A 20,876-nucleotide genomic window follows, 5' to 3' on the forward strand; every position below is an offset into this window, starting at 1 on the left:
GTGGCTGAGGGGAGATATGATAGAGGTCTCTAAAATAATGAGTGGAGTTGAACGGGTAGATGTGAAGCGTCTGTTTATGCTTTCCAAAAATACTAGGACTAGGGGGCATGCGATGAAGCTACAAAGTAGTAAATTTAAAATGAATCGGAGAAAATTTTTCTTCACTCAACTTGTAATTAAACTCTGGAATTCGTTGCCAGAGAATGTGGTGGAGCAATTAGCTTAGCAGAGTTTTAAAAAGGTTTGGGCGGTTTCCTAAAGGAAAAGTCTATATTAAATGGACTTGGGGACTTGGGGATAATCCACTGTTTCTGGGATAAGCAGTATAAAATGTTTTGTACTTTTCTGGGATCTTGCCAGGTATTTGTGACCTGGATTGGCCACTATTGGAAACAGGATGCTGGGCTTGATGGACCTTTGGTCTGTCCCAGCATGGCAATACTTATGTACCTTTTCTGGTCTGAGGCCTGGTTAGGCCATGGACCATCTTTTTCAAACAGTATGGATTCAGCAGTTCCTGGCTGCATTGTGCTGGCTGGCATTTTTCAAGCACATGCTGTTTACTTGCTCTGGCCCTCCAGTTTATCTCCTGGGAAGCTGTGTAGGAGAGAGCTTCACAGACACAGTCTCCAGTATCTTGTGTGGACTATATAGGAGCAGTATGCACTGCAAGTATGTAATGCTAGTTGTTTATCTCAGTGAGATTACTACTAAAGCCCAAGACCTCATTGTGTTGACCATATGCAACCTGCTAGACAGAGGTATACGGTTGTGATTGGTCCCTGATTGTCACCTGAGGACCCAGAAGGCTGTGACAATGCTAGACCTAGGAGAAGGAAAGAAAGGACAAAAGGTAGAATAAGATCTGATGGGGTATTCATCTCTTGGAGGAGACAGACTGAATTGCCAGAACACCTGTGAACTGTATCTTTTTGCTAAGTGCAGCATAAGGCCAAATTCAGGAGTCAAGTCATGGCTTCCATCAGACTGAGTATCCAACTGCCTTGTAGTGCAAGGACACATTGGACTACAACCTGATATCAGGAGGGGCTCACAGGGAATTTTGCTAGAGCTCCGAAGAGGAGCCAGTTCATCACCCCATCTGAACGCCACAGACCTTTATGTAAGGAGAGTAAATAAAAGCAAGAGAAAAAGGAAACCGATATGGTTCTCCAAGCAAGTGGCTGACAAAATAAAGGCTAAAGAATTAGCGTTCCAGAAATATAGAAAATCTCAAGAACAGGAACACAGGGAGGAATACCGGATGAAACTGAAAGAAGCCAAGAGAGAGGTACGTCTGGCGAAGGCGCAAGCGGAAGAACAAATGGCTAGAAATGTAAGGAGGGGCGACAAACATTTCTTCAGGTATATTAGTGAAAGGAGAATGACTAAAAAGGGAATTGTGAGACTATAAGATACTGCGAACCGCTATGTAGATAATGATGAAGAAAAAGCCAATTTGCTAAATAGATACTTTTGTTCTGTTTTCTCTGAAGAAAATCCTGGGGAAGGACCGCGAGGGACTGGCAAAAGTACACCTGAGAATGGAATGGATATAGCACCGTTCACGGAAGAGAGTGTGTATCAACAACTTGGAAAGCTAAAGGTGGACAAAGCCATGGGACTGGACGGGATCCACCCCAGAATATTGAGGGAGCTCAGAGAGGTTCTGGCGGGTCCTCTTAAAGATTTGTTTAATAAATCCTTGGAGACGGGAGTGGTTCCGAGGGATTGGAAAACAGCGGAGGTGGTCCTTCTTCACAAAAGTGGTGATAGGGAAGAAGCTGGAAACTACAGGCCGGTAAGCCTCACTTCGGTTATTGGAAAAGTAATGGAAACGATGCTGAAGGAAAGGATAGTGAATTTCCTGGAAGCCAATAAGTTGCAAGATCCGAGACAACATGGTTTTACCAAAGGGAAATCGTGCCAAACGAATCTCATTGAATTCTTTGATTGGGTAACTGGAGAATTGAATCATCGACGTGCTATAGACGTAATCTACTTAGATTTTAGCAAAGCTTTTGACACGGTACCCCACAGGAGGCTCTTAAATAAACTAGATGGGCTGAAGATAGGTCCCGAAGTGGTGAACTGGATTAGGAACTGGTTGATGGACAGACGCCAGAGGGTGGTGGTGAATGGAGTTCGCTTGGAGGAGGGAAAGGTGAGTAGTGGAGTGCCTCAGGGATCTGTGCTGGGGCCGATTCTGTTCAATATATTTGTGAGTGACATTGCCGAAGGGTTAGAAGGTAAAGTTTGCTTATTTGCGGATGATACTAAGATTTGCAACAGAGTGGACACCCGGGAGGGAGTGGAAAGCATGAAACAGGATCTGAGGAAGCTAGAAGAATGGTCTAAGGTTTGGCAATTAAAATTCAATGCGAAGAAATGCAAAGTGATGCATTTAGGGAGTAGAAACCCACGAGAGACTTATGTGTTAGGCGGTGAGAGTCTGATAGGTACTGAGGGGGAGAGGGATCTTGGGGTGATAGTATCCAAGGATCTGAAGGCGACGAAACAGTGTGACAAGGCGGTGGCCGTAGCGAGAAGGTTGCTAGGCTGTATAGAAAGAGGTGTGATCAGCAGAAGAAAGGAAGTGTTGATGCCCCTGTACAAGTCGTTGGTGAGGCCCCACCTGGAGTATTGTGTTCAGTTTTGGAGGCCGTACCTTGCGAAGGATGTTAAAAAAATGGAAGCGGTGCAAAGAAAAGCTACGAGAATGGTACGGGATTTGCGTACCATTCTCGTAGCTTTTCTTTGCACCGCTTCCTTCACCTCTTCATTGCTGCCTTCGGCGCCTAACCGCTCGAGATATATAGAATGCCCCAATCTATCCACCCTATCAGATTAACTGTTCACTCGTCCTCTAGATTGTTCACTTGTCTTTAGATTGTTCTCTTGTCTTTTAGATTGTAAGCTCTTTGAGCAGGGACTGTCCTTCTATGTTTAAATTGTACAGTGCTGCGTAACCCTAGTAGCGCTTTAGAAATGCTAGTTAGTAGTAGTAGTAGTATTTGTGTTCCAAGACGTATGAAGAGAGACTTTCTGACCTGAACATGTATACCCTGGAGGAAAGGAGGAACAGGGGTGATATGATACAGACGTTCAAATATTTGAAAGGTATTAATCTGCAAACAAATCTTTTCCGGAAATGGGAAGGCGGTAGAACGAGAGGACATGAAATGAGATTGAAGGGGGGCAGACTCAGGAAAGATGTCAGGAAGTATTTTTTCACAGAGAGGGTGGTGGACGCTTGGAATGCCCTCCCGCGGGAGGTGGTGGAGATGAAAACGGTAACGGAATTCAAACATGCGTGGGATATGCATAAAGGAATCCTGTGCAGTAGGATTGGATCCTCAGCAGCTTAGCCGAAATTGGGTGGTGGAGCAGGTGGGGGAAGAGGGGTTGGTGGTTGGGAGGTGAGGATAGAGGAGGGCAGACTTATACGGTCTGTGCCAGAGCCGGTGATGGGAGGCGGGACTGGTGGTTGGGAGGCGGGAAATACTGCTGGGCAGACTTGTACGGTCTGTGCCCTGAAAAAGGCAGGTACAAATCAAGGTAAGGATACACATATGAGTTTATCTTGTTGGCCAGACTGGATGGACCATGCAGGTCTTTTTCTGCCGTCATCTACTATGTTACTATGTTAGAACATCTGGCTGTAAACAGAATAGCGGCAGATGCGTTTCAGATTTCATTGAAACAGGGACTCCTATATGCATAACCTCCATTTCCATTAGTTTCCAGAACAATTTAGAAAGCCCACTCAGAAGAAGCTCATAATAGCTCCAGATTAGTTCCCGTTTCTAAACCAGATGTCCCATCAGGCCCCAATACATCTACCTCTAGAAGAGGACTTGATCACTTACTACGCCCAAATCTAAGCTGTCTGAATCTCACCACATGTTTGCTCGAACCTCACAATTGAAAGAACCTTGTTTTTCACAGGGAGCACTTAATTATTATTATTATTATTATTATTTATTGCATTTGTACCCCACATTTTCCCACCTTTTTGCAGGCTCAATGTGACTTACAGAGTGTTGTTATGATGTAGTCATTACATGATCTTAAATACAATCGATAATAGGCTGAAGGTATATGAGGATTTAGATGGGAAGGTGTTAGGTAAGGTCGTGTGAGAGGTGTTTTTTGATGAACCTGAGTGGTTTTGTTACAAGAAATTCTACCCACTTCTCCAGCAATTAATATGTTGGAAGAAATGATTTATTTTGGGGAAAATAGCTCTAGAGCAACTCGCCACTGCTTATAATTTAACAGCAGGTGCTGTATTTATAAGTTTTAGGATATTAATTTCTCCACCAATCACCAAAGGTGATAATTGCAATAAATTAAATAAATTAAATATATATAGCTTCAATATACTCAGAACACAAAGAGACCGTATTTTTAGCTTCAAAAAGATTGATTTAATATACACTTGCACACGAGAGGTAGGTTTTAAGAGGATCTTAGAACAGATAATCTGTGCATAAAATAGAACAAAGTAGCAGGTCTAGATCAAAAGTTATGTTACTTACAAGTCCTTGTTACAAGCATGCTGTGGTCCAGCTGATTGATGAGCACATGTTGAGGACAGGAGGCATCAGCAGCTGAAGAGGATCTGACTTGCTGGCAGTTGATGAGAATCTGAGTTGTTTGCAGTGAAGAGAATCTGACTCTTGGGAAACAGCTTGTCCTTTTATATCTTGCAAACTGCAGGAGGATATGCCATGTGGATCTTTGTCCTGGTTTCCACACGACCCTTGGGCATTTGCAAAGCATTGTGGTATCTTGGTCTCATGTCTGCACACAACCCCTGAGTCCTGGTATGACATCACGAGACTTACAGTCTGGATTTTGCTAGCAAATGTCTTTTGATGTCCTGTTCAGTCTCTGGGGCAGATACACATTACAAGTCCTTCCTTTCTGCACATGTCTGGAAGCTGATGGGAGGGGCAGGTATACCTTTGACAAGCAAATGTCCTGTTTATGCTTCCTCTGAGTCCTTTGTTTTATTCAGGTGCCCACCTTAGTCCATCTTTTGTTAGGTGGGAGGGCAGAGGAAGCTCTTTTGTGTTTGTTAAGTGTGTGTAGTTAACTTATTCCTGCTCTCAGAAGTTTCCAGAAAAAGGAATGGAGAGAGAGGGGCTTGAAATAAAACTATTCTCTCTGCTGCCGTGTCAAATATATATTTTTAAAAGATACACAAATATTTTGCTGTATATATAATCCAGCAAATATGCTACATATTTCAGTAATAAACTGATACTGTTACAGTTTAAGGAATGATTTGTTTCATTAAGGATGTCTTTTGTAGGCCTTGTTGAAGAGATGTGTCTTCAAAGATTTGCGAAAGCTGGTTAGATTGTCCGTGGTTTTCAGGGTCATGGGTAGTGCGTTCCATATCTGTGTGCTTTTGTACGCAAAAGTAGTAGCATATGACTGTTTGTATTTAATTCCTTTACAACTGGGGAAGTTCAGATTGAGGAATTTGCGGGCCGATCTTTTGGCGTTTCTGGGCGGTAAATCCACTAGGTTTAACATATAGAGTGGGGCATCTGCGTGGATGATTTTATGAACGGTTGTGCAGATCTTGACCTCAATTCGTTATTTGAGCGGGAGCCAGTGCAGTTTCTCTCTTAGGGGCTTCGCACTTTCATATTTGGTTTTTCCAAAAATGAGTCTGGCTGCGGTGTTCTGGGCTGTTTGGAGTTTTTTAATGGTCTGTTCTTTACAGCCTGCGTACAGAGCGTTACAGTAGTCCAAGTGGCTTATTACTAGGGTGCGGAAGATGTTTTGTTAGCCTCATGGAAGGATTCTGCAAAAAGATCTTATATTTCTAAGTGGACGAGGTTTAAGCGTTTGTGTGAAGTATATTATCTAAAGCTTTGGATTATGTTTTATACCTTTCAGATACCGGCCTGGCCATCTCATCAGTCAAGGTTCACCTAGCAGCATTATCAGTTTTCCACAATTTTCTCGACAAGTCCTCTGATGAAACATGGAGTGGAGGAGTAGCCTAGTGGTTAGTGCAGTGGCCTAAGAACCAGGGGAACTGGGTTTGATTCCCACTGCAGCTCCTTGTGACTCTGGGCAAGTGACTTAACCCTCCATTGCCCCAGGTACAAATAAGTACCTGTATATAATATGTAAACTGCAACCACAGAAAGGTGGTATATCAAGTCCCATTTCCCTTTCCCTTATGACATCACAATATCAGAAGTGAGCCACGTATCAGGCAATCAAGCCATTGTGACATCACTGATGAGGTTGGCTCTTATTGGTGGAATGAGTGGAGGAGTAGCCTAGTGGTTAGTGCAGTGGACTTTGATCCTGGGGAACTGTATTGGGCAATCAAGCCATTGTGACATCACTGATGAGGTTGGCTCTTATTGGTGGAATGAGTGGAGGAGTAGCCTAGTGGTTAGTGCAGTGAACTTTGATCCTGGGGAACTGAGTTCAATTTCCACTGCAGCTCCTTGTGACTCTGGGCAAGTCACTTAACCCTCCATTGCCCCTGGTATTAAATAAGTACCTGAATATATGTAAACCACTTTGAATGTAGTTGCAAAAACCTCAGAAAGGCGGTATATCAAGTCCCATTTCCCTTTCCCCCTTTCCCTGATGACATCACAATATCAGAAGTGAGCCAAGTATCGGGCAATCAAGCCATTGTGACATCACTGATGAGGTTGGCTCTTATTGGTGGAATGAGTGGAGGCGTAGCCTAGTGGTTAGTGCAGTGGACTTTGATCCTGGGGAACTGGGTTCAATTCTCACTGCAGCTCCTTGTGACTCTGAGCAAGTCACTTAACCCCCCCCCAGGTACAAATAACCCATTTCCCCAGGTACAAATAAGTACCTATATATACCATGTAAACTGCTTTGAATGTAGTTGCAAAAACCCCAGAAAGGTGGTGTATCAAGTCTCATTAATAAGATTCCAGGCACATTCTCAAAGAGTAGCAATATTCCATGTAGAATCCCAAAGAATAGCAAGATTCTGGAATGCTAAAGAGTAAGGAATGGAGGAGTAGCCTAGTGGTTAGTGCAGAGGACTTTGATCCTGGGGAACTGGGTTCAATTCCCACTGTAGCTCCTTGTGACTCTGGGAAGTCACTTAACCCTCCATTACCCCAGGTACAAAATAAGTACCTGTATATAATATGTAAACTGCAACCACAGAAAGGTGGTATATCAAGTCCCATTTCCCTTTCCCTTATGACATCACAATATCAGAAGTAAGCCAAGTATGGGCAATCAAGCCATTGTGACATCACTGATGAGGTTGGCTCTTATTGGTGGAATGAGTGGAGGAGTAGCCTAGTGGTTAGTGCAGCAGACTTTGATCCTGGGGAACTGGGTTCAATTCTCACTCCAGCTCCTTGTGACTCTGAGCAAGTCACTTAACCCCCCCCCCCCCCCCCCAGGTACAAATAAGTACCTATATATACCATGTAAACTGCTTTGAATGCAGTTGCTAAAACCCCAGAAAGGCGGTGTATCAAGTCTCATTAATAAGATTCCAGGCACATTCTCAAAGAGTAGCAATATTCCATGTAGAATCCCAAAGAATAGCAAGATTATGGAATCCTAAAGAGTAAGGAATGGAGGAGTAGCCTAGTGGTTAGTGCAATGGACTTTAAGCCATTGTGACATCACTGATGAGGTTGGCTCTTATTGGTGGAATGAGTGGAGGAGTAGCCTAGTGGTTAGTGCAGTGGACTTTGATCCTGGGGAACTGGGTTCAATTCCCACTGTAGCTCCTTGTGACTCTGGGAAGTCACTTAATCCTCCATTACCCCAGGTACAAAATAAGTACCTGTATATAATATATAAACCACTTTGACTGTAACCACAGAAAGGCAATATATCAAATCCCATCCCCTTTCCCTTTCATCAATCTATTTACGAAAGGCCTTAAAACCACTGATTAGGTATCCATTTCCTGCATGTGATCTAATCTTGGGCTTAACTGTCTCATGGAATTAAACACTTGGCTTGAAAGACACTATTTCTAATTACTCAAATGTCAGAGATTTAAGCATTAGTACATTATCCACTGTTTACACAACGTCTTTATGATAAGGTCCTTTTGCACACACATCCCAAATTAGTTCGTAAAGTTATTTGACTTCCATGTCAACCAGTCTGTTTACCAGTTTTCTGCGCTGCACCTCACAACAGTACACAAGAGGCCTACATTAGATTGTAAGAGAGCGTCCTCTCTTTTTTTGGAGAGGACTTCTATAAACAATAGACCTTCCCAACTTTTTTTTCTCTCTTCGACCGCATAGAAGGGATCAACCCATCTCTAAACAGACACTATCTAATTGGATAGCGGACTGTATTCATTTCTGTTACTCATCTGCATCAGCAACAGCCCTCTCAAGTATTCCAAGAGTGACAGCCCACGCTTTACATTCAATGACGGCAACGAAAGCAACTTACACAAAGCTTCATTACAGGATATTTGAAAAGCAGCAACTTGGTCTACTGTGCACCCCTTCACAAAACATTATTGTATAGAGCAACATTCACGTAAGGACTCATGTTTCGGACAAGTGGTTCTTAAATCTTTTATTTAAAAGCTTCAACTCTCCACCGTTGCCATCATGTACAGGTTGCACTATTATTAATTTGTTGCATTTGTATCCCACATTTTCCCCCCTATTTGCAGGCTCAACGTGGCTTACAATTTTTCCGTCATGACTTATGTCATTTCAGAATACAGATACAATTGGTAATATATATAGAACATGAATGCTAAATGAACAGTTGGGTAAAAAAGGGAAAATATACAAATGGTATCACATATTGAACATGGATTGCATATTAAAATTAAACAGACAATTTTTCATAAAGCAGATAATTTTTGCATTCTTAGCTTGGGAGTCACCACTTGTGTGGCTGCAAGTTCTTCTATACCTGGAGAAAATAAAGTTACATACCTGTAAAGGTGCGTCTCTTTGAGCAGATGATCTTCAACCACTCAATCCCTCCCTCCCTCCCTCCCTCCCTCACCCCAGGGGCGTAGCCAGACAACAGATTTTGGGTGGGCCTAGGCAAGAATTGGGTGGGCACCAAGTGTTCTCCGAGGACAAGCAGGCTGCTTGTTCTCACGACTGGGTGACGTCCGCGGCAGCCCCCACCAACCGGAAAGAAGCTTCGCGGGACGGTCGGCACGCAGGGCACGCCCACCGCGCATGCGCGGCCGTCTTCCCGCCCGTGCGCGACCGCTCCCGCCAGTTCCTTTTTTTCCGCGTCTGGAGAGAGTCGTGCCTCGCCGCTCTCTCTGTTCAGCCGCCGGATTTCGATCGCATTTACGCCGATCGTGCTTTTTTCTTTGTTTATTTCGGTCTAGTTACCGTCCGGTTTCTTTTTTCAAAAAAAAAAAAAGAAACCCTGCGCGTGTGGAGCACGCGCTCCCCTTTTTCCCTCGCTTCCAGCGGGGACGCTGCATTGCGGCCTAGTGGCCGCACGGTCGTTTTTCCTTTTCGTGGTGTGATTTCAGCCACCATTGACGACTTTGACTTCGCCGACGCGATTTTTCCGTCGATGTCCTCGAAGGTCCCGAGTGGATTTAAAAAGTGTGGTCGCTGCGGCCGGCCGATCTCGCAGACCGACACCCACGCTTGGTGCCTCCAGTGCCTCGGGCCGGAGCACAATATCAAGTCGTGTTCTCTGTGTCTCGGTCTCCGGAAACGGACTCAGGTTGCGAGGCAAGTTCTGCGGGACCGTCTTTTTGGAACTTGCGCCGGCCCCTCGACGTCGACCTCGAAGGCATCGGTATCGACGCCCGGCCCTTCGGTACCGGTATCGATGCCCGAGACATCGGCACCGATGGCAGCGACCCCAGGAGAACAGGTCCTGTCGGCCCGCCGGTCCTCCGGTGAGAGTGGGGGTGTGAGGCCGCGTGGGCAGTCGGCCCCGGTCACTCCCTCAGCTCGTGGGCCACGGGACCGAACCCTGTCTGACCCGGTACCTCGAGACCGAGGGGGATCGACCTCCTCCTCCTCCATGCCCTCCGGCGCCGGTGACGGGCATCGCAAGAAAGATAAGAAGCGTCGTCACCGGTCGCCCTCGGTGCATCCGGATATCGGAGAGGAGGCGACGCCGAAGCGTCATCGTCAAGAGGAGAGGTCTCCGTCGGTTGTGGAGGTACCGACGCATCGGGGTTCCGGCACCTCGGTGCCGTCTCCTGGCCCCCAGCAGCTTCTGGCGCCGACACCCCTACCGGCCCCACCGCCTTTCCCGGCAGCGGGCCTGGACGAGTGCCTCAGAGCCATCCTTCCGGGGATCCTGGAAGGGCTGATGCGCCAGGCTGTGCCGGCGCCGGGGGTGCTTGCGCCCTCGGCGCCGATGACTGTGGCGCCGGCGAGCTCTAGCCCGGCGCCGGGGCTGTCGACACCGCCGCCGCTTGCGGTGCCGGTCTCGACCGCCACGCAGGTGGAGTCCCCGTCGACGTCGATGGAGGGAGCTCCGTCCCCGCCGGCGTGGGAGTCCACCGCTCGACGACACCGAGACCTTGGTGCCTCGACGTCGAGCCGGGCCCGGTTCAGGACTCAGCTACATGAGCTTATGTCCGACACCGAGGATGAGGACTCGTGGGGGGAAGAGGAGGACCCTAGATATTTCTCCTCAGAGGAGTCTACGGGCCTTCCCTCGGACCCCACGCCTTCACCGGAGAGGAAACTCTCGCCTCCCGAGAGTCTCTCCTTTGCCTCCTTTGTGCGGGATATGTCTATCAGCATTCCCTTCCCCGTGGTCTCTGTGGAAGAGCCGAGGGCCGAGATGCTCGAGGTCCTCGACTATCCATCACCACCTAGAGAGTCCTCCACGGTGCCGCTGCACAATGTCCTTAAGGAGACGCTGCTTCGGAACTGGGTGCGACCATTAACTAACCCCACCATTCCCAAGAAAGCAGAGTCCCAGTACAGGATCCACTCCGACCCAGAGCTAATGCGGCCACAATTGCCCCATGACTCAGCGGTCGTGGATTCTGCTCTCAAGAGGGCACGGAGTTCGAGGGATACCGCCTCGGCGCCCCCGGGGCGGGAGTCTCGCACTCTGGACTCGTTTGGGAGGAAGGCCTACCAATCCTCCATGCTCGTGACCCGCATCCAATCATACCTGCTCTATATGAGCATTCACATGCGGACCTATGTGCAACAACTGGCGGACCTGGTCGAGAAGCTCCCGCCGGAGCAGTCCAGGCCTTATCAGGAGGTGGTCAGGCAGCTGAAGGCGTGCAGAAAGTTCCTGTCCAGGGGTATCTATGACACCTGTGACGTGGCATCTCGTGCTGCGGCCCAAGGTATAGTGATGCGCAGGCTCTCATGGCTGCGTGCCTCTGACCTGGACAACCGCACCCAGCAGAGACTGGCCGACGTCCCTTGCCGGGGGGATAACATTTTTGGTGAGAAGGTCGAGCAGATGGTGGACCAACTGCATCAGCGGGAAACCGCTCTCGACAAGCTCTCCCACCGGGCGCCTTCAGCATCCACCTCCACAGGTGGACGTTTTTCCCGGGCCCGGCAGGCTGCACCCTATTCTTTTGCGAAGCGTAGGTTCAACCAGCCGGCCCGAAGGCCTCGTCAGGCACAGGGACAGCCCCAGCGTGCTCGTTCTCGTCAACAGCGTGCGCCTAAGCAGCCCCCTGCGCCTCCACAGCAAAAGCCGGGGACGGGCTTTTGACTGGATCCACGGGAACATAGCCGCCCTACAAGTGTCCGTACCGGGCGATCTGCCGGTCGGAGGGAGGTTAAAATTTTTTCACCAAAGGTGGCCTCTCATAACCTCCGACCAGTGGGTTCTCCAAATAGTGCGGTGCGGATACGCCCTGAATTTGGCCTCCCTGCCTCCAAATTGTCCTCCGGGAGCTCAGTCTTTCAGCTCCCATCACAAGCAGGTACTTGCAGAGGAACTCTCCACCCTTCTCAGCGCCAATGCGGTCGAGCCCGTACCACCCGGGCAGGAAGGGCAGGGATTCTATTCCAGGTACTTCCTTGTGGAAAAGAAAACAGGGGGGATGCGTCCCATCCTAGACCTGAGAGGCCTGAACAAATTCCTGGTCAAAGAAAAGTTCAGGATGCTTTCCTTGGGCACCCTTCTGCCAATGATTCAGAAAAACGATTGGCTATGTTCCCTGGATTTAAAGGACGCATATACTCACATTCCGATACTGCCAGCTCACAGACAGTATCTCAGATTCCGCCTGGGAGCACGGCACTTTCAGTATTGTGTGCTGCCCTTTGGGCTCGCCTCTGCCCCACGAGTGTTTACCAAGTGCCTCGTGGTGGTAGCGGCCTACCTACGCAAGCTGGGAGTGCACGTGTTCCCATATCTCGACGATTGGCTGGTCAAGAACACCTCGGAGGCAGGAGCCCTCCGGTCCATGCAGTGCACTATTCAGCTTCTGGAGCTGCTGGGGTTTGTGATAAATTACCCAAAGTCCCATCTCCAGCCAACCCAGTCTCTGGAATTCATAGGAGCTCTGCTGAATACCCAGACGGCTCAGGCCTACCTTCCCGAAGCGAGGGCCACCAATCTCCTGGCCCTGGCTTTGAAGACCAGAGCGTCTCAGCAGATCACAGCTCGGCAGATGTTGAGACTTCTGGGTCATATGGCCTCCACAGTTCATGTGACTCCCATGGCTCGTCTTCACATGAGATCTGCTCAATGGGCCCTAGCTTCCCAGTGGTTCCAAGCCACCGGGAATCTAGAAGATGTCATCCGCCTCTCCACCAGTTGCCGCACTTCACTGCTCTGGTGGACCATCCGGTCCAATTTGACACTGGGACGTCCATTTCAAATTCCACAGCCCACGAAAGTGTTGACGACGGATGCATCTCGCCTGGGGTGGGGAGCTCATGTCGATGGGCTTCACACCCAGGGTCTGTGGTCCCTCCAGGAAAAGGATCTGCAGATCAACCTCCTGGAGCTCCGAGCGATCTGGAACGCACTGAAGGCTTTCAGAGATCGGCTGTCCTGCCAAATTATCCAAATTTGGACAGACAATCAGGTTGCAATGTATTACGTCAACAAGCAGGGGGGCACCGGATCTCGCCCCCTGTGTCAGGAGGCCGTCGGGATGTGGCGTTGGGCGTGTCGGTTCGGCATGCTCCTCCAAGCCACGTACCTGGCAGGCGTAAACAACAGTCTGGCCGACAGACTGAGCAGAGTCATGCAACCGCACGAGTGGTCGCTCCATGCCAGAGTGGTACGCAAGATCTTCCGAGAGTGGGGCACCCCCTCGGTGGACCTTTTCGCCTCTCAGACCAACCACAAGCTGCCTCTGTTCTGTTCCAGACTTCAGGCACACGGCAGGCTAGCGTCGGACGCCTTTCTCCTCCATTGGGGGACCGGCCTCCTGTATGCTTATCCTCCCCTACCTTTGGTGGGGAAGACCTTACTGAAGCTCAAGCAAGACCGCGGCACCATGATTCTGATAGCGCCCTTTTGGCCCCGTCAGATCTGGTTCCCTCTTCTTCTGGAGTTGTCCTCCGAGGAACCGTGGAGATTGGAGTGTTTTCCGACTCTCATCTCGCAGAACGACGGAGCGTTGCTGCACCCCAACCTTCAGTCCCTGGCTCTTACGGCCTGGATGTTGAGGGCGTAGACTTCACTGCGTTGGGTCTGTCTGAGGGTGTCTCCCGGGTCTTGCTTGCCTCTAGGAAGGATTCCACTAAAAAGAGTTACTTTTTCAAGTGGAGGAGGTTTGTCGTGTGGTGTGAGAGCAAGGCCCTAGAACCTCGTTCTTGCCCTGCACAGAACCTGCTTGAATACCTTCTGCACTTATCAGAGTCTGGCCTCAAGACCAACTCAGTAAGGAATCACCTTAGTGCGATTAGTGCTTACCATTATCGTGTGGAAGGTAAAGCCATCTCTGGAGAGCCTTTAGTCGTTCGATTCATGAGAGGCTTGCTTTTGTCAAAGCCCCCTATCAAGCCTCCTACTGTGTCATGGGATCTCAACGTCGTCCTCACCCAGCTGATGAAACCTCCTTTTGAGCCACTGAATACCTGCCATCTGAAGTACTTGACCTGGAAGGTCATTTTCTTGGTGGCAGTTACTTCCGCTCGTAGGGTCAGTGAGCTTCAAGCCCTAGTAGCTCATGCTCCATATACCAAATTTCATCACAACAGAGTAGTGCTCCGCACCCACCCAAAGTTCCTGCCGAAGGTGGTGTCGGAGTTCCATCTTAACCAGTCAATTGTCTTGCCAACATTCTTCCCCAGGCCGCATACCCGCCCTGCTGAACGTCAGTTGCACACATTGGACTGCAAGAGAGCATTGGCCTTCTACTTGGAGCGGACACAGCCCAACAGACAGTCCGCCCAATTGTTTATTTCTTTCGACCCTAACAGGCTAGGGGTCGCTGTCGGGAAACGCACCATCTCCAATTGGCTAGCAGATTGCATTTCCTTCACTTACGCCCAGGCTGGGCTGACTCTTGAGGGTCATGTCACGGCTCATAGTGTCAGAGCCATGGCAGCGTCGGTGGCCCACTTGAAGTCAGCCACTATTGAAGAGATCTGCAAGGCTGCGACGTGGTCATCTGTCCACACATTCACATCTCATTACTGCCTCCAGCAGGATACCCGACGCGACAGTCGGTTCGGGCAGTCGGTGCTGCAGAATCTGTTTGGGGTGTAAATCCAACTCCACCCTCCAGGACCCGAATTTATTCTGGTCAGGCTGCACTCTCAGTTAGTTGTTCTTCGTAGGTCAATTTCTGTTGTACCCTCGCCGTTGCGAGGTTCAATTGACCTGGGTTATTGTTTTGAGTGAGCCTGAGAGCTAGGGATACCCCAGTCGTGAGAACAAGCAGCCTGCTTGTCCTCGGAGAAAGTGAATGATACATACCTGTAGCAGGTGTTCTCCGAGGACAGCAGGCTGATTGTTCTCACCTACCCTCCCTCCTCCCCTTTGGAGTTGTGTGTTTCATCTTTTGCTAGTCATTCAACTGGCGGGAGCGGTCGCGCACGGGCGGGAAGACGGCCGCGCATGCGCGGTGGGCGTGCCCTGCGTGCCGACCGTCCCGCGAAGCTTCTTTCCGGTTGGTGGGGGCTGCCGCGGACGTCACCCAGTCGTGAGAACAATCAGCCTGCTGTCCTCGGAGAACACCTGCTACAGGTATGTATCATTCACTTTCTCTCCCCCCCCCCCCCCCCCCCCCCCCCGTCCAAAAAAAATGTATCTCAGCTGGTGGGAAAACGCTTCTTTCCACCTTGGCAGCAGGCATGCACTGAAAACTGAGCATGCGCAGGTGCCAGTGTTGTAGAGAGTAACATTTTCATTACCATCAGGGGGAAATCTTCAGCTGGCAGAGCTTGGGATTCCCACCAGTTACCACTAAACATGTGCTACTGTTGGGTGGGCCTGAGCCATAAATGGGTGAGCCTTGGCCCACCCAAGCCCACCTGTGGCTACGCCACTGCCTCACCCACCCAGATTTGAAGCTAGCTTCAGGATGAATAGACAGGATTCTCTATGGACAGTGGATACAGTACGCCAGGAACTCCCTGCTCATGCGCCAAAGTCTCTTTGAGAGATTTCTATGCTTGGAATCTACCGTATCTTCTCCATCACCATAATGTCACCTCTTGTGTGACTGGAAGATCATCTGTCCATGAAGAACCACTGTTTCTGTTGCAACTTTTATTTTCATGACATCGCTGCTGTCTACATGGGTTTCTGGAGGCTGCCTTCTTGGCTACATCATCTAAAAGGGACATGACTTGGGTGGGCATTGTGTGGGGCTAAGGTCAGACCTGAGTGCTGGAAGTGGATGTGGCCACCTGACAAATATGCAAACTATGCTAGTCATGTATGTGGACACATACTTGTGTAAATGGTCTCGTAAAATAGCAGCTGACATGATGGCATATACAGGGTGAAGCATGGATGGAGCACAAGTGAACGGGCTCCAGAGCAGGTGTAAATATCCATGCCTAAAACCACTTACACTAGCATTTATAAAGTCAGCTCAGCACCTATTGGGCAGCCCAGTATGAAAATACCCTCCACAGGATCGCTCTAGGGTGATCATGAATGCTGAATTTAGGGGACTCTAGGATCCTACTGTCTGTGGTGCTTAATAAACTTACAATTAGTAAGAAATTGAAATGTGACGTTTTCCCACAGTAAAGAATCAACCTCTCCACCAAATGTTACATTCTTCCTATTGGCTTCTCCCATTCACTCACGTCACATTAGAGAGATAATGGACTCAATGAACACCAAATTAGGTCTCCCAAAAAGCTTTGAGATGATAATTAAAATTTTGCCTGGAACAGTCTGCACTTTGTGCCTGGAGCTCTTCTAATTGCTACTTGAACTTATCTTCCCCAGGAGTCCCTCGCGACTGTCCCCCAGTCAAGTGCTTCAGATCCTGCATGAAGTGAGTGAGGACATCAACCATTATATTCAGGAATTACTGCAAGAGATAGAAGCACTGAAGAACACAGCTCGCCACATCCAGACAGAGAAGGTAACGAGGCAAAAGAAGCAGCAGGTAGAGAGGCCGTGGGGAACGGTGACAGAGAGGCAGAATTATTGTCTATGGCCTCCAGTTGGTTCAGAGGGTGGCAGCAGTAGGGGTTTTCCTGCGGTTGCATTAACCGAACAGCCAGCTCCAAGCCATTATCAACAATTTGAACCAGCCCTCCTCTCTGATTTGTGTAATTTGTGATATTGTTCTTGATTCCAGCATATGTACAGCTGAAAACTAGGACTGGCTTGCACCGTTCTTTTTTTTTTTAATTTAAATTTTCCAATATATCACCACATAAAGTGAATATGCAATCGGCATTATTTAACATTAGGAAACAAAAATAAGTATATATCTTTACAGCCCATTTGTCCACAAGTTAAAGAAATGTGATTCCAAGATTAAGGAAATTAAAAAAGAAAAAGAAATACAAAAATTAATAATCAATAGATGTTTCCTCTGGTTCAGACCCCAGCCTGCTAAATTAGGGAAGGTTTACTATATTCACATCAACTCTTGCATCAATAAACTCTTTCAACTGTTTTGGATCTACAAACTGAAAATGTTTACCCTCAAGCATCACATTACAAAAACAAGGAAATCGCAAAACAAAATTTGCTCCCAATGCCACCACCCTGGGGCGAAGTTCCAAAAAGGCCCTTCGTCTCATCTGTGTAGGCCGTGAGAGATCTGGAAAGATACGGACCTTTGAGCCCAAAAACAGATTTTCTAAGTGTCTCAACGAAAGCCGTAGTTCGGCGTTCCTATCAGGCTCCAACGCAAAAGTGGCAAGCAGAGTTAACCTCTGAGTAACTATTTCTAATGAGCTTTCTAGGAATGAGGCAAGATTCATTCCCTCCCCTATTACGGGGGGGGGGGGGGGGGGGGGGGGGGGGGTTCCCACCTCCTCTCCAGTACTCCTGATGTAATAAGCCCGTGTAATGGGAGGGAGTGAGTCCTTGTCCATTCCCAGGATGTCCACCAAATATTTTTTGACCATCTCCAAAGGAGAAATTAACGGCGATTTTGGAAAATTAAGAAACCTAAGGTTAAGTCCTTTAGTCTGATTTTCAAGGTATTCAAGTCGTTTATATAGGAAATTATTGTCTTTAACCAAAGCTGTTTCTATAGATCCCATTTCTTGAATTTTGATATCCACACGTTCCAATTTCTGGGTTTGCTGTGCAGTCACTTGTGCTTGAAGCAGGGCAGCCTCAGAAAGAACTTCAATATCAGAAGAATTCTGCTTTAAAGTAGTTTGCATAGAGGTTTGGATATTGTAAACCATGTCCCATAGTGACTCCAGCGTCACAATTGCTGGTCTAATCGCTCCACTAGCCACAGGAGGAGATTGAGATAGACTATCAGCCCGAGCTAACTTGGAAACAATAGCTTGAGGCAATACCTTTGAAGCCTGTTGTAGTAATGTTTCCCGAAGTTGAGAATCTATCTCTGTTGCTGCAGTCACACCCTCAGACAGGACCAGCTGAGCCACTTCGGCGTCTGTCTCTGTTTGAACAGCCAGCAACTCTCTTCCAGGCTGGGGAGGTGCAATTCACTCCACAGGGCTCAAGGAAGCCCCGTTTCCACTCTCAATCGACTCCGAAGGGCCGAGAGCTGCAGTGGGGGTCGAAGTTCCCTGAGGACCCGGTTGCTGCCTGGGAAATTGCAGGGTTGTTTGTTTCATCGTTGAGGAGGTCACAGGAACCGAGGGAAATTCCTTTACCTTCCCCCTCCGCTTCCCCATGGTTAACGAGGCTACAGAGGCACCAAGAGAAACTCGCAAACACAGGTGCGTCTATTCACAGCGCCATCTTGGAACTGCACCGTTCTTATTTATTTGCATTTACCTTGTAGATAAATGTTTTATAAACCTGCAGTGGGAATAGGCATAAGCTTGCAGATAAAGGGGATAATTCTGTAAGGAGCCGTCTAATTCATGCTAAACAGCAGTATCCTAGTCATGTATGCACATACAGTAAGTGGCCTTTACCTGGGGGTGCAAGATTACTGTCTATTGCCAATGTTCTCTTAGACAACAGGTAAAGACATCTATCTGATTCTCAGACACCGATACCCCATTCTTTCCAACCACTTAAAACCTCCCAGTCTCTTCTCTGAAAGAGATCAAACTTGGCCTACTTAATATTCAAACTCTCTGTTGAAAAATAGTCCTTGGTTTATTTATTTATTTATTACATTTGTATCCCACATTTTCCCGCATAGCAATAGGCTCAAGGTGGCTTACAAGTTCCGGAGAGGAGAGTACCAACTCCGGGAATATATACAGAGTGGAAAATAGAGTAACAGTAGGTGCAAGGAAACTGATAAGGTTCCGGAAATGAGAATACAACTCTGGGACGAATATATAGTAGCAATATAGAGAGAATTAATCCCAATGAGGCTGATAAGTCTCCGGGGATGGGACTACAGCTTCTAGTGAGCAATACAGAGTAGGGGTATTGTTCATTTCTTAGCTCGAAAGATGTGATACATTGTTCATGAATTAGTTCGGGTCTGCTGGGTAGGCTTTCTGGAAAAGGTGAGTCTTGAGGTCTTTTTGAAATTTTACACGCTCTGAGAAGAGATGAGGCCTTCAAATGCAACTAAACAATTAAATTTAAGCCAGCTCTCCGTGTTCTTTCTCCCAACTTGTACATCACTATGGCAGGGCTTGACAAAGGATCTAGGAGCCAAACTTGGAACAACTGGAATTTTTATTTATGCACATTTATAAATCATATATTCATCGTGTGCTCAAGGTGATGCACAGCAAGTTATAAGCGGCTACTGCTCTCCCCCCAAAAAGAAAACAACCCAGATTCTTTAAAAATTGAAATTGATCCTGCAAACAGATCTGCTGGAGAATCTCCTCCTCAGTAATGCTGCTGTTGCTAGGGCTCCAAATGTCCTCCTTTAGTTGTTTATTTTTTGTGCACGTAAGGCCTGATGCAGAGGGCTCCATGTGGGCTGCCATTCCAGGCTGGATACCCCCCAATTTTTTTCTCTCTTTGCCTCCTCCTCCCCCCCCCCCCCCAACTCCAGCCCACAAACTCCCACAGCGTGCTCGCTGTCTCTCTCTGTGCTGTGGGAAAGGCAGAGTGAATCGCTCTGGCTCTTTGCCCTCCCACAGCTGGCTTGTGCTCTTTCTGTTTTCTCCACAGCTTGCACACTCTCTCTGCCTTCCCTACAGCCCACAACTCCTCAGTTCTTCTCTTTTGATGACCACCAGCCCAATACCTTCCTGTGGCTCACACTATCCTCAAACCTGAATTTCTCCATATCTCTGTCCTCCACCCACTCTCTCTCCCTCCTGAGACACACAGATGTAACAGCTGTCTCCCTGTCCAACCCCCACAGCACAGACATCCAAGTCTCCTCCCCCCCCCCCCCAAAAGCACACAGACGCCCACCTTCTGCTCCCTCCTGCTCCCCTGCCGTTACCACCAACCTTCCTGGCACACAAACATTCAGTTCTTGATCCTGCTACTCCCCCAGCCCGTCCTCCCCCCCCCCCCCCCCCCGGTACACAGACATTCAGTTGTTGCTCCTCCTTGTGGTTCAAACTTACGTTCAGTACCGGTCGACTCTTTCCTTACATTTCTAATCAGTGCCAGGAGGGGGGGGGGGGGGGGGGGGGGGTGAGCTGTGTGCGTGGGGGATAGAGCTGTGTGCATTCTTGTGCATTTGCTTCAGAAGTGCTGCTCTGGGGCAGAAGGAGGGGAGATCTGCTACCACCTACTTTGCTTCCTGCAGCCCCGTCCAAAATCCCATGTTCTCAGGGCTGCAAAACTTAGGCGCCAGGCATTGTTCCCTCTAAGGTGAGCGTGTGAGTGATCGCTTATACAAATCTAGAGCGTCGCCAACATAAAATCATTATGCGCTCATTTCAGAGGGATGGGGGAACAAAACCATTTATCGCCCCGTGGGAACGGTAAAAAGTTTTGTTCCCCTTCCTGTCTTCCTCCCCACAGGTCTCGCTTACCAGCAGCGATTCACAGTAAGAGACGCTCTCCGTAGCCTTCCTCCTGCCGTTTCCCATCTGCTTTACTGCAACTTCCTGTTTAGCATCAAAACAGGAAGTCGCAGTATAGAGGGCAGGACATAGCAGATGGAAAGCCATAGAAACAGCCTCTCTGACTGTGAATCACTTCCGACGGCTACAGGAACCCAAGGAGACTGGATAAAAACAGGAGACGGGCTGCTGCATCCATATTGTCGTTCTTTTTGCTGGTAGTATTTAATCTCACTAACATGTCGGCTTGTGCAGCATACGGATATACAAAGAGGAAGTATAATAACGGAATAACTTTTCATAGGTAGAGTAGTAATTTGTTATAAATCGTAATCAATATGTCATTTGGAGGGGCTGGTTATA

General features: G+C 48.3%; 1 protein-coding gene across 1 annotated transcript in view; it reads left to right on the top strand.

Moving 5' to 3' along the window:
• LOC115479877 overlaps nucleotides 1-16,485 on the top strand; it is a 91,873-nt gene extending 75,388 nt beyond the window's left edge. The window contains exon 12 of the mRNA XM_030218176.1: nucleotides 16,360-16,485. Within this exon, the coding sequence (XP_030074036.1) occupies nucleotides 16,360-16,407 (48 nt within the window). The 3' untranslated portion in view covers nucleotides 16,408-16,485. The remainder of the gene's footprint in view (nucleotides 1-16,359) is intronic.
• Nucleotides 16,486-20,876: the final 4,391 nt, after the last annotated feature.

This window comes from Microcaecilia unicolor, chromosome 11 (genome assembly GCF_901765095.1).
Source record: "Microcaecilia unicolor chromosome 11, aMicUni1.1, whole genome shotgun sequence".
Taxonomy (NCBI): domain Eukaryota; kingdom Metazoa; phylum Chordata; class Amphibia; order Gymnophiona; family Siphonopidae; genus Microcaecilia; species Microcaecilia unicolor.